This window comes from Martes martes, assembly GCF_963455335.1.
Source record: "Martes martes genome assembly, chromosome: 11".
NCBI classification, from domain to species: Eukaryota; Metazoa; Chordata; class Mammalia; order Carnivora; family Mustelidae; genus Martes; species Martes martes.
Genome location: NC_137899.1, coordinates 12,109,766 through 12,123,553, shown reverse-complemented (window position 1 = coordinate 12,123,553; position 13,788 = coordinate 12,109,766). Strand labels below are relative to the sequence as shown.

At 40.8% G+C, this 13,788-nt stretch overlaps 1 protein-coding gene across 2 annotated transcripts in view; it reads left to right on the top strand.

Annotated features, from left to right (window-relative positions):
- Positions 1 to 12,638, top strand: part of SUGCT (succinyl-CoA:glutarate-CoA transferase) — a 765,791-nt gene extending 753,153 nt beyond the window's left edge. Inside the window, exons 14-15 of one of the 2 annotated variants that reach the window (XM_080818391.1) lie at positions 8,153 to 8,170; positions 11,016 to 12,638. In XM_080818391.1, the coding sequence (XP_080674517.1) occupies positions 8,153 to 8,170; positions 11,016 to 11,023 (26 nt within the window). In that variant the 3' untranslated portion in view covers positions 11,024 to 12,638. Of the gene's footprint in view, positions 1 to 8,152; positions 9,583 to 11,015 lie in introns of those variants that run through there. The other variant, XM_080818390.1, reaches the window with a different exon arrangement.
- The last annotated feature ends 1,150 nt before the right edge of the window (positions 12,639 to 13,788 follow it).

Genomic DNA, 13,788 nt, shown 5'->3' with positions numbered 1-13,788 from the left:
AAATTACTGTACATACAGGTTGCCTTCATTTAAATGCAATGTAATTTATATAACCAGTGCTTAAGTGTTGGACATATTTTCCAAATTTTTTTTTCAATATGGTAGCTTTATGACCTTTTCATCTGGAAGGCAGGGGTAGGAGATAGACCTATGGGCACAGTATATGAAGGAATGTGTTGGTAAACACCTATTCCTAACAAAGTAACTTCGGGAACTTAAAGTTTTTTTGTTTTTTTGTTTGTTTGTTTGTTTTTTAATGTACAGAATAACACAAGGAACCCTTACAACCTAGAAGTTCGAAAGCTGTGTGGGAAGCAGATAGGTATTAAGAGTATTGAGTATATTTTGAAATTTATATAGATCCTTGCCTATGGAATTTGTGAACACCCTGATTAAAGCCATTGAAGAACATTTTTAAAACAGAATTTCTCCATTCAAGTGTGGGAACACTTTTAAAACTCTTCATATTTAGTTGACAAAATTCCCACCAGGAGGACAGTACCAACTTGCACTCCTACCAGTCACTGACCTGTTTTTTTAAATTTTAAAAAAAATTTTTTTAATTTTCAGCGTAACAGTATTCATTGTTTTTGCACCACACCCAGTGCTCCATGCAATACTTGCCCTCCCTAATACCACCACCTGGCTCCCCCAACCTCCTACCCCCTGCCCTGTCAAAACGCTCAGGTTGTTTTTCAGAGTCCGTAGTCTCTCATGGTTCACCTCCCCTTCCAATTTCCCTCAACTCCCTTCTCTCCATCTCCCCATGTCCTCCATGTTATTCCTTATGCTCCACAAATAAGTGAAACCATATGATAATTGACTCTCTCTGCTTGACTTATTTCACTCAGCATAACCTCTTCCAGTCCTGTCCACGTTGCTATAAAAGTTGGGTATTCATCCTTTCTGATGGAGGCATAATACTCCATAGTGTATATGGACCACATCTTCCTTATCCATTCATCCACTGAAGAGCATCTTGGTTCTTTCCACAGTTTGGCGACCGTGGCCATTGCTGCTATAAACATTGGGGTACAGATGGCCCTTCTTTTCACTACATCTGTATCTTTGGGGTAAATACCCAGTAGTGCCATTGCAGGGTCATAGGGAAGCTCTATTTTTAATTTCTTGAGGAATTTCCACACTGTTCTCCAAAGTGGCTGCACCAACTTGCATTCCCACCAACAGTGTAAGAGGGTTCCCCTTTCTCCACATCCTCTCCAGCACATGTTGTTTCCTGTCTTGCTAATTTTGGCCATTCTAACTGGTGTAAGGTGGTATCTCAATGTGGTTTTAATTTGAATCTCCCTGATGGCTAGTGATGATGAACATTTTTTCGTGTGTCTATTAGCCATTTGTATGTCTTCATTGGAGAAGTGTCTGTTCATATCTTCTGCCCATTTTTTGATATGATTATCTGTTTTGCGTGTGTTGAGTTTGAGGAGTTCTTTATAGATCCTGGATATCAACCTTTTGTCTGTACTGTCATTTGCAAATATCTTCTCCCATTCCGTGGGTTGCCTCTTTGTTTTGTTGACTGTTTCCTTTGCTGTGCAGAAGCCTTTGATCTTGATAAAGTCCCAAAAGTTCATTTTCGCTTTTGTTTCCTTTGCCTTTGGAGACATATCTTGAAAGAAGTTGCTATGGCTGATATGGAAGAGGTTACTGCCTATGTTCTCCTCTAGGATTCTGATGGATTCCTGTCTCATGTTGAGGTCTTTTATCCATTTCGAGTTTATCTTTGTGTACGGTGTAAGAGAATGGTCAAGTTTCATTCTTCTACATATAGCTGTCCAATTTTCCCAGCACCATTTATTGAAGAGACTGTCTTTTTTCCACTGTATATTTTTTCCTGTTTTGTCGAAGATTATTTGACCATAGAGTTGAGGGTCCATATCTGGGCTCTCTACTCTGTTCCACTGGTCTATGTGTCTGTTTTTATGCCCGTACCATTCTGTCTTGGTGATCACAGCTTTGTAGTAAAGCTTAAAATCAGGTAACGTGATGCCACCAGTTTTATTTTTGTTTTTCAACATTTCCTTAGCAATTTGGGGTCTCTTCTGATTCCATACAAATTTTAGGATTATTTGCTCCAGCTCTTTGAAAATTACCGGTGGAATTTTGATCGGAATGGCATTAAAAGTATAGATTGCTCTAGGCAGTATAGACATTTTCACAATGTTTATTCTTCTGATCCAAGAGCATGGAATGGTCTTCCATCTTTTCGTGTCTTCTTCAATTTCTTTCATGAGTGTTCTGTAGTTCCTCAAGTACAGATCCTTTACCTCTTTGGTTAGGTTTATTCCCAGGTATCTTATGGTTCTTGGTGCTATAGTAAGTGGAATCAATTCTCTAATTTCCCTTTCTGTATTTTCATTGTTAGTGTGTAAGAAAGCCACTGATTTGACCTCTTAAAAACAAACCGAAATAGCCACAAGATTTGATAATTTTATAAACAAAACTGTACCTTATTATTATCTTCATATGTATTTCTTTGATTATTGCTGATATTGAATATCATCCATACTATATTACTCAGATGCTCAAACCAACCCTTGGTAGGTATTGTCAACCTTGTCTTAGAAATGTATAGACTGAGGCTCAGGGACTTTAAGAATTCTCAAGATCACACAGCTTGCAAGAGTTTGAAAGCATATGTGAACATAGATGTTACTTGCCAGAAAGTAATTTAAGAACATGTGACTTATCTGCTCATCTTTTTTTAATGGAAGATCAAATTATTCATTCTTTCTGGACCTTAGATCTAAATAATTATTTCAAACATTTTGTACTTCTTGAGACAAATGCACTTTAAAAGGCCTTTATTCCTTGTGTGCAAAGCCTACACTGGGAGGGATGTCCCTGGTATGTAGGATTATTGCACAGGACTGCAAGAACAGGAGATTTCAATGGACTCATGAGAACTTAGCTTTCTCTTGGATCTGGATATCACCTTTATTTGTCCCATTGCATGCATATATATAAGAGACTATAAATTTTGTTTATTTTAACTATAAAGTTTATTTTGTGGGTTAATAACCCACATGGCAAAATAATATTTTTAAAATGTATAAAAATTACAATTTGAACATTTCAAGTACAGTACATGTATATGCACCATACTTTGATCTTAAATTACATAAGTGAACCCCAACTTCAGAATCTTTCTGAACTCAACCATATGCAAAATACCTGGTTTCTAAAGGGGCTTATGGGAAAGTATATACAATTTATTAAACTGTGATATGGCTTCCTTAATAACATACAATTGTTTAAAGAAACATAAACTTTCCAAATATACAGTATTTTTCCAAGTGCCTTAATGCTAGCAAGTCTAAAAAACAAACAATGCCATCCTAGTTCTTTAATAATACCATTCTAGTAAATGGTAGTTAGTAATACCATTCTGACTTTTTTGTGAGACACTTAGGTGACCTAGTCAGCTAGGGGTCTACCTTTGGCTCAGGTCATGATCCTGGTGTCCTGGGATTGAGTCTTTCATCGGGCTCCCTGCTCATTAGGGAGCTTGCTTGTCCCTCTGTCTATCATTCTCCCTGCTTATGCTCTTTCTCTGACAAATGGATAAATAAAATCTTTATGAAAAAAATGGAACTTTTTTTGCACAGAATGTTAAATACCTCTCATCTGGACTGGTAGCAGAGTCTTCGGGGTAGATCTAGAAGGTACCATGAAAGTATAGTGTTTAGTGGGAGTAACACAAGTAGTGTGGCTGTACCCAAAGATTCCCTGTTACCATCACTGCGTGGAGGCTCAAAGTCCAGGTTCTTAGTACTGATCCATGCTGCTAGGTGGATGGATCTCAAACATTATGCTATGTGAAAGAAGCCAGACACAGAAGGTCACATAAGTATGATTCCATTCATATGCAATATCCAGAATAGATGACTCCAGAGACAGAAAGGAAGTTCGTGGTTGTTGCCAACAGTTCACGGGAGGGCCAAGTTGAGGGAGACTGATAGAGGGATAGAGAGTCTGACTTTGGAGTGATGGAAATGTCTCCCAACTCTTACAAAGAGGTGGTCATTGCACAGCATAGAGCCTATGAAATGCCACTGAATTGTTCACTTTTAAAGATTTTATTTATTTATTTGACAGACAGAGATCCCAAGTGGGCAGAGAGGCAGGCAGAGAGGGGCAGGGGGAAGCAGCCTCCCTGCTGAGCAGAGAGCCCAATGTGTGGCTCAATCCCAGAACCCTGAGATCATGATCTGAGCCGAAGGCAGAGACTTTAACCCATTGAGCCACCCAGGTGCCCCTTTTCACTTTTAAATGGTTCATTTTCTGTCATGTGAACTTCATCTCAAAAATTATTATTTGTTTAAAAACCTACGTTCTTGCACCCAACAAACTTGGGAACTGATTCTTACTTCCTACTGTGTGATGTTGGGCAGGTTATTCTCATTCCCTAACCTGAACCCTCACTCTAACTCTTGTACCCGAAGCCTCCTTGACCTCCAGTGTCAGTCCAGGTCTGTTGTGAGGGTTTCTCAGACATAATGACTCACTGGCTGACGCACCCTAAGTTCTGACAAAATGGCAGCTGCCATGCTGGGACCACCCTCAGTATCCCAGCAGCATTGTCCAGCCCAGATTCTTGGTGTAGTCAAGTGACTTTTTCCCACCTGGGAGTCTCACTTCAGGTCATTCAGGTAGGAAGAAGTCACATGACATTGATTCATTCAGCGGCATCCTTCTTTTGAAAAACATGTTTTAGGCTAAAACTGTTTTAATTAATGTCAAAATTGGAACAGACTTGGAGAACAGTGAATGAGGATCACATCCCCAAAACATTATCAGCCTTGTCATGAACGTAGTGGATCCTGCCTCCCCTTGACCCTTGACTGAAAAGAGACTGACTAGTGAGGAAACAGTTTACCATGGAGCCTTTAGAAGGAAGTGTGAGCTTCCATGCAGATTCTAAAAATGAAAAAAATGAATAAACAAACAAAAATCAGAGACAGACTCATAAATACAGAGAACAGACTGGTGGTTGCCAGAGGGAAGGGGGAGGATGGGCAAGATGGGTGAAGGGCAGTGGGTTGTATGGGCTTCTGGTTATGGAGTGAACGAGTCAGGGGGTAGTGGAAATGTAGTCAGTGGTACCATGTGTGTGTGGTGGCAGATGTTGGCTACACTTGTGGCAAGCACAGCATAATAGGTAAACTAGTTAAATCACTGTGTTGTATGCCTGAACCTAATGTAACATCATGTGTCAACTCTACTTCAGTAAAAAATACAATTTAAGACACCAGCATTTTTCAAAGAGCGGGAGCAAACAATCCTAAAATTTGTATGAATCAGAAGAGACCCTGAATTGCTAAAGAAATGTTGAAAAAGAAAACAAAACTGGGGGCTTCACATTGCCTGATTTCAAGCTTTACTACAAAACTGTGATCACCAAGACAGCATGGTACTGGCATAAAAACAAACACATAGACCAGTGGAACAGAGTAGAGAGCCCAGATATGGACCCTCAACTATGATCAAATAATCCTTGACAAAGCAGGAAAAAATATACAGTGGAAAAAAGGCAGTCTCTTCAATAAGGGGTGCTGGGAAAATTGGACAGTTATGTGTAGAAGAATGAAACTCTACCATTCTCTTACACCATACACAAAGATAAACTCAAAATGGATAAAAGACCTCAACATGAGACAGGAATCCATCAGAATCTTGGAGGAGAACATAGGCAGTAACCTCTTCGACATCGGCCACAGCAACTTCTTTCAAGATATGTCTCCAAAGGCAAAGGAAACAAAAGTGAAAATGAATTTTGGGGACTTCATCAAGATCCAAAGCTTCTGCACAGCAAAGGAAACAGCCAACAAAACAAATAGGCAACCCATGGGATGGGAGAAGATATTCACAAATGACAATACAGACAAAGGGCTGATATCCAAGATCTATAAAGAACTCCTCAAACTCCACACACACAAAACAGATAATCATGTCAAAAAAATGGGCAGAAGGCAGGAACAGACACTTCTCCAATGAAGACATACAAATGGCTAATAGACACATGAAAAAATGTTCATATCACTAGCCATTAGGGAGATTCAAATCAAAACCACATTGAGATACCACCTTACACCAGTTAGAATGGCCAAAATCACCAAGACAGTAAACAACATGTGTTGAAGAGGATGTGGAGAAAGGGGAACCCTCTTACACTGTTGGTGGGAATGCAAATTGGTGCAGCCACTTTGGAGAACAGTGTGGAGATCCCCCAAGAAATTGAAAATAGAGCTTCCCTGTCATCCTGCAATTGCACTACTGGGTATTTACCCCAAAGATACAGATGTAGTGAGAAGAAGGACCATCTGTATCCCAATGTTCATAGCAGCAATGGCCACAGTTGCCAAACTGGAAAGAACCAAGATATCCTTCAATGGAAGATGGATAAAGAAGATGTGGTTCATATATACTATGGAGTACTATGCCTCCATCAGAAAGGATGAATACCCAACTTTTGTAGCAACGTGGATGGGACTGGAAGAGATTATGCTGAGTGAAATAAGTCAAGCAGAGAGAGTCAATTATCATATGGTTTCACTTATTTGTGGAGCATAAGGAATAACATGGAGGACATGGGGAGATGGAGAGGAGAAGGGAGTTGGGGGAAATTGGAGGGGGAGACAAACCATGAGAGACTGTGGACTCTGAAAAACAATCTGAGGGTTTTGGAGGGGTGGGGGATGGGAGGTTGGGTGAACCTGGTGGTGGGTATTATGGAGGGCATGTATTGCATGGAGCACTGGGTGTGGTGCCTAAACAATGAGTTCTAGAACACTGAAAAGAAATTAAATAGGTAAATAAAAATTGTTTTAAAAGACAGTAAAAAAAAAAAAAAGGGGGCAAGGAGAAGAAAGAAGCAAACATTTGGCCATCTGTTGAAAGTTGCCATTTGTCTGTACTGGATAGTGTGTGTCATGCAAAAGTGTGGCTTGATGGTCTGGGGAGGTCTGGGTCCTCTCTCTCTATCACCAACAGTGGCTTCAACCACAGTACCCTTTTATTAATGGGATTCTCCAAAGAGCTTGAAGCACATTTGCTGCTCTCCTCACTGACCTTGTGTTACCCACACACGCTTTGCACCCCAAATCAAGAGCAGGCTGGAAGCATTTTTATGACATAGAAATGCACTGTTTTGTAGTCTTCTGGTGACTATATAATTTGTTTTCCCGAAACCTAATCAAATGAGAGGTGAAGAGCAGCCAACATAAATACCATTTATTGAGTGAGGCAGCAAAGGTAAAAATCTACTGAAACACTGCTCCCCAGTGCCTGGCCACCTTCTCTGTGGAAGAGTGGGAAAGGAAGAGCAGGCCCCTAAGCTTACACAGAGTGCATGGCCCTCAGTGCCAGACTGTGCCAATGAATGTGGACTGTAGTCCCGGTGCTAGTAGCTATTTGCCATGTGACCTTGAGCAAAACTTGAGCTTTTGGGGCTTTCATGTCCATATGGTGAAGAATGAGGATCATAAAATCCATTTCCAGTAGTTGTTGAGAGTCCTGTTTGAGTTACCCCATGTACAGTGGCTCAGTGCTCTGCAAACAGCTGCCAATAAATATCCCCTCTTCCTTGCATGGCACCTGTAAACCCAGGTCTCTGACAGGGAAACTCACACCCCATACCTCTTCTGCCACCAAAAGGCTTCATCAGGGTCTGGTGGTGGTTTAGTTGATCTGCAGCCTGCTGAAGTAAACCTTACAGTCTATATAGGAGACACTGAATAATAAATGTCTGGATTACCTTCACCTGGGGTCAGATTTCCAGCTTCAGAGAGAGACAACTTTTGGATGCAGAGAGTCAACCCAGTTGAGTGAACAACCTCTGAGAGTCTTGGTGGTAGTACTGGCCACTTCTGTGTGGGACTGGCATACACCAGGCACATACATGTCCCCCACCCCCCCATCCCCACATGGGCAAGTCAGATGACCACTGCACAGCTGGATGAATCCGAGTCAAGAGAACTTCATGTAAAAATAGATTTCTTTCCAAAATGTGCCACCATTTTGTAACTGGCAGTGATATTTTTGGCATTCATTGAAAACACCCCAGGCTGCTTGGGTAATGATTTTCCTAGGGTTAGTTATTAACAGTCTTCCTGCTTTCCTTTCTTTTTAACAGGCCCAGCTGTGAGATACAGTAAGTTCCAGATGTCAGAGGCCAGGCCGCCCCCCCTGCTTGGGCAGCACACCACACACATCCTGAAGGAGGTCCTTGGATACGACGACAGGGCCATTGGGGAGCTGCTCGGTGCTGGAGTGGTGACCCAACATGAAACCCAATGACCAAAAATGCTCTTAACACCACAATCAGAATATATTTCACTAGCGAAGGCAGTCGTCTTCTGGACCCTTTTCTCCAGTTCTGGTGCCTGCCTCTGCAAAGAAAAGTTAGAGTAATTCCAGATTTCCTGCCTGGCGCTTCCAGAATGGCTCTGGTATCAGTGCATCTAGGGCTTTTGTACCTCACCTTCTACTCCCTACTGTTCTCTCCCCCACTGCAGATAATAGATTAATTGTGGATTTGTGGATTTTTTTTTGAAAGATTTTTTTTCCTGGAAAAATACATTCCTCTTTCTAATTACATTAATAGCCTAAACGTTTGCCCCTCCAGCCCACGCAGGTCTGAGAAAGAGCAGATCTCTTGACGTTCTCTACTTGCACATAAAGTCTTCATTTAAACCTTTGTTAGGAAGTCAAAGCAATAAGCGGAATGACAGTTTCAGTGATTGATTTTAAACAGAATAACTTAATTTTGAGCTCATGAATTCTTTGTTAATCTGTAATTTAAACCACGGATTTTGCTGATGTCCTTTAGGAAAACTGAGCTTCATTCTCCCCATGGGGGTAAATATTTGCTTTATGTTGTATTTCCCTAATTATTTTATGATATGTGGCAGAAAATCAATTTCCATCGCTGTATGTTGAGGTGCATGGATCTATCTGCATTAGGGGGTGAAGAGCGGCTCTTTAATCAGCACCTTAATTTGAGCCAAGTACAAATGCAGTAGGTTTTTAGATGAGTGTCAAATGACCATCTAGGTATTGAATAATGTTTAAATAATAGGAGAATGAAAGGAAACCATTCCCTTGTAATCTGAGCACTCACCGGAGAAGAATATATCATGCCTTAGTATTAAGTATTTGCATTTAAATATTAAGGTATTCATCAGAGAACTTAAAGCATAGAAAACGTTTTCTGTCCAGAAGGTGGCAACTGATTTGACTCTATGTTCCAGGATAAACTGTCGCTCAGGCTGCCAGTCCCCCAAGCCCAGGTATAGACCAAGGCATCACATGACCTCCTGATCAGTATCGTGACGTGATCTGAAGTCATAACCATTAGGCACACAGTTTGCAGCTGTCTCATGATCCACCACGTGGCAATTGAAACTTAAGTTAGAGGTGTCTATCTTTCAAACTGTGATTTAGAGCTGGTTTTCCTTTCGTGTTCTTTTTTGATGGGGATGATTTGATCCATTTGTCCATGCAGTGAGCCCCATGTATTTCTAGAATCAAGGATTGCAAATAAATAGGAAATGTGTCTTCTCACAAGGTCTCATGGGACTTTTTAGAAGAATGCCTACTAATTCTTGGAAGAGCTATTGTCCCCCCTGCTTTGCTCTTTGGGGACATTTAATTCTGAAGCGCTCCTGCTGTGATTCCACGAGTTAGACTTTCATCCCACAAGGGTAATGCCTTCTACAGTGCTTTTCCCCCAAAGGCTAGATACACATTTGGAGACATTCGCTTCAGGTCAGGCATCTAAATGAAATTCCTCCATGTCTATACAATCAGGGATGAAAATGGCAAAAGGCGAGATGACAGAGAATTGGCAAAGTCACATGATCTTGAAAACCAGATTCATCATTCCTCCTACGGGTCCAAGTAGATATCTTGAAATGCAGATTACTTGATTAGTGAGCAATCATCCTAAATATCTGGGCAGCCTTGTGTGGGAGGATACTGATCATTCAAGGTCACAAAATGCCTTTAAAACCTTGAAATTCTTCAAGACTGAAAAAGAGTTACCACTGGTGACTGGCTCCAGTGTAATCCTGTATCCAGATTTCCACCTACACAATTCAGAATGACCCGAGAGAACTTTGAACCTTTTCATCACCCAACAGAAAGCATTTACTCTCCTGACTTAGTGAGAGAAATAATTTAGAATGTATTTCAAGTTCAGATTGATAATTAGTCCTGAAAGAAACAATCCACTGGTTAAAATTGCTAGCAATATGCCCAGATCAAGTTATGCTTATAAACAAATGTGCTGTTTTAATTATCAGGGCCTATTTTCTTACACATTCCCACAGCTGAGCACACCACTAAGAGACCATATGCTCAAGTTCAGTGTGTGTCAAGGCCTGCCTTCTGGCAGGTTTGTGTTTGAGGTTGACTTAGAAAATTCTTTGAAACTTAGTGGGTTAATCATTATGGAGCTGAGGGTGTGTCCACAAGCAACTACTCTTCCTTCTCTTGATTTTGTCCTTAAACTTTTTGCTGCCATGATTTTCTGGTTAATCTGGTTAAATGCTGGAAATATTTTCCAGCATGCACTCTGATATTCTGAACACTTCTCTAGAAGAAGAGAAATGAACATTGACCAAGTATGTGTGACTAGTGTGTGACTAGTCCAGCTACTTGAACTAGTCCTATGTCTTTGATCCATCTACTAGGAGTTGGAAGTACAATCTTGATTTTAAAAGGACAGCAGGTCTCATGGGCTATTTCATATGAGGTCATTAGGCTACCTTACCCATGTAGCCCCATACTGGGGAGCTTTTGCATGAAGACTTCGTGACCCCTGTTTTCAGCCTTTTTCAGGGAAATTCACTCTACTTCTGGGTCACCTAAATTTGATATTTCACCTCTATCTCTTTCATCCCATGACAGTAACATGTTGTCTGCTCGAAAAGCTTTGTAGATGTATGTCTTGCCTATAACTCTCCCATATGGCTTAATGCTGCCTTCATCCTCAGGACTCTGAAAAAGAATGCCAGCCCGGAGATGGACAGACTGTCTAGATCTACCTCTCCTCTGACTGCTCACCATGGATTCTCAACTGGCAAAGGATATGAGTGAGAAAAAAGGCACATGACTCACCTTGCATACCCTGACCCTGGGCTGTTCATATTCAATCTTGTTCCTACGATTATGAGATTCTTCTTACATTTGCCTCTATTTGTGGGAGACTATCTGCTATAGTCAGCCCTTATAATTGATGAGATTCTTAAGACATAGTGGGTTTAAAAAAATTGTTGTTCACCTTGAACACTGTAGTATCAATGATCCTTATGAGGCCAGAATACCAAGCTCACATCTTTTCTTTCTTTATTTTGAGGTACTAGGACAGGTATAGTCATCATTTGATAGGGAAGACGAAAAAGTTAAAAAAAAATACACACTTCCATTTCAAACAGCAGTTAAGAAAAACAAAAAAACACATCACAAGAGGCTCTCCTTATTGGTGTGTAGAAGTTTTCCCAGATATCAGGACAAAGTTGTGTTCCTTCTTACAATTCTAGTATAGCAATACCAGAGTTGAATGTTTTATAAATTGTTACTCTCATAAGATACTTAAATAGTTTCTCTATATAGACATACCAACCTATCTTCTGAACACAAATGACCCTGAACTTTTAAACCAGGCTGTCTATGTGCAGGACACATTTATGTGGTGGGATTAGTGGGATATAAGTAACTCCAAAAGAAACGTATCCCCCAATACCCAAAAACAAGTCTTCCAGCATCACTCTAGAAGTATTATAGACAAATGAACACAAATACTTCACACTCATATTTATTCCACATATTGGGGAGGGAAGCACAAAAAAGGGAGAGTTTTGAAAAAAAAAAAGAAAGTTGGAATATGACAATTGTATTAGCAGAAAATGAAAAGAGAAAGCATGCCCAGGTCAGACAAACCCAAGGCTGCATTTGTTCTAGAGACCCTGGTGAACCCATAGCAGTCTGAACCCAGCCTGACCTATAGACACCAAGAGGGAAGGTGAGCTCTAGAAGGAGCTCAAACACTACCTGGGAAACAGATTTCATCCACCTTAAAATTCTTCTTGAGAAATAGCTCTTTTCCCCTATTCCTTAAGACCTTAACATTAAAGGGCCTGCCCAGTCTCCTGCCTCTTTGCAACATTCTTAATGAGAGGCTGTGGTAGGTAGTATAATGGCTCACCCAAGATACCTGCGTCCTAATTCCCAGAACCTGTGAGTATATCACTGTCCCAGGCAAGAGAGAATAAAGGTTGTTAATCAGCTGACCTTGAAATGGGGAACTTATCTTAGATTATCCTGGCGGGCTCTGTGCAATCACAGGGGTCCTTCAAATGTGGAAAAGAGTCAATGTTAGAGAGATGTGATGTAAGAAAGACTTCAAAAACTGTTGCTGGATTTGAAATGGAAATTAATGAAGGAGTGTAGGTATATTCTAGAAGATGAAAAAGGGCAAGAAAAAGGGACTTTCCCTTCGAGCTTCCAGGAGGAACACACCCCTACTTGATCCTTAGCCCAGTAAGACTGGTTTTTGACTCATGTTGGACTTCTGATCTCTAGAACCACAAGGCAATACATTTGTGTCATTTGAAGCCACTAAATGTGTGATATTTTGTTATAGCACCAGTAGGAAACTAATACAGAGGCTGTTCTGCCTTTATTTGAGTGTCTGAAGTGACAGAAAAATTACTACTTTCAAAGTGATCAACTGATACCTTGTAACTCTATTTTTTTCTTTCTTCCTTTCTCCCCCCACCTTTCCTACCTTTCTTTTTTCTCATTATTTGAAGCTTCAGTCCTTCCTTTCTTTCCCACCGGTAATAATATCCTTTCTCCCTCTTCCTGCAGAGTTCTAGATCCCTGTTACACAAACCTATATCTCCAAACCTGCAACCGACCTTCAGAAAAATAGGACTAGCTCAGTGATTTGGAAGGTAAACTTGTGATAATTCTGGCCATGAGTTTACCTCCAATAGCAATTCTGAATTAATCTCTGGTGGGGGCGGCTCTCAAATAACTGGCTGCCCCCTTTTTTTCCCTGAAACTAAGGAAAGAAAATGAAAGAGAAATCCAAATGCTACTCTGGGCTGTGAGCAAGCCCGCAGGCTTACTAACCCTCTGTCCCATGTCCTCAGTCCTGAGAAAAAGCTAAAATAAATAAAATATAATACAGAGCAGAGTTTAGCCTTTGTGACAGTCAGAGCCCTACTGTTGTAGTTATTGAGCCTTCAGCAGAGGAAGGGGAGGGAAGGCATGACAGTCAGTGATTCTATTCTAGCAACTAGGCTTTAGCCTTTGTTTCTTGCTCCTTCTTAGAAACAGTGGACTTGCTCAGTCCTCGGTTGGTGATGAGTAGTTTGTACCTTGTCATTTTAGTCCAGGGGAATGCTACAAATTTCTTGACCCTCTCCAAAGGAAGAACACAATAATGTTCATTAATAGTATATTTCAAAGCTTCTGTTAAGAACTGCCTTCTTCTCTACCTTGGTTTTGCCATCTGTTAAACGGGGTGAGTGGATCCTCACAGCAAACTTTGCTTTCTTCTTTCAACAGGATGAAGAACACTTTGACATATCACTCCTCCACCCTCCCCCCACCTCCCTTGCTCTTTCTTTTTCTTTGCAAATTAACTACATGGCAGTCTGTTCAACTCAAGTTGGTTTCTTTGGCTTCTGACCACACAGATGGGAACAACAATGTTTTCCTTCTCCTCATCCCATTACCTGCACCCTTTCCTCCTGCCCA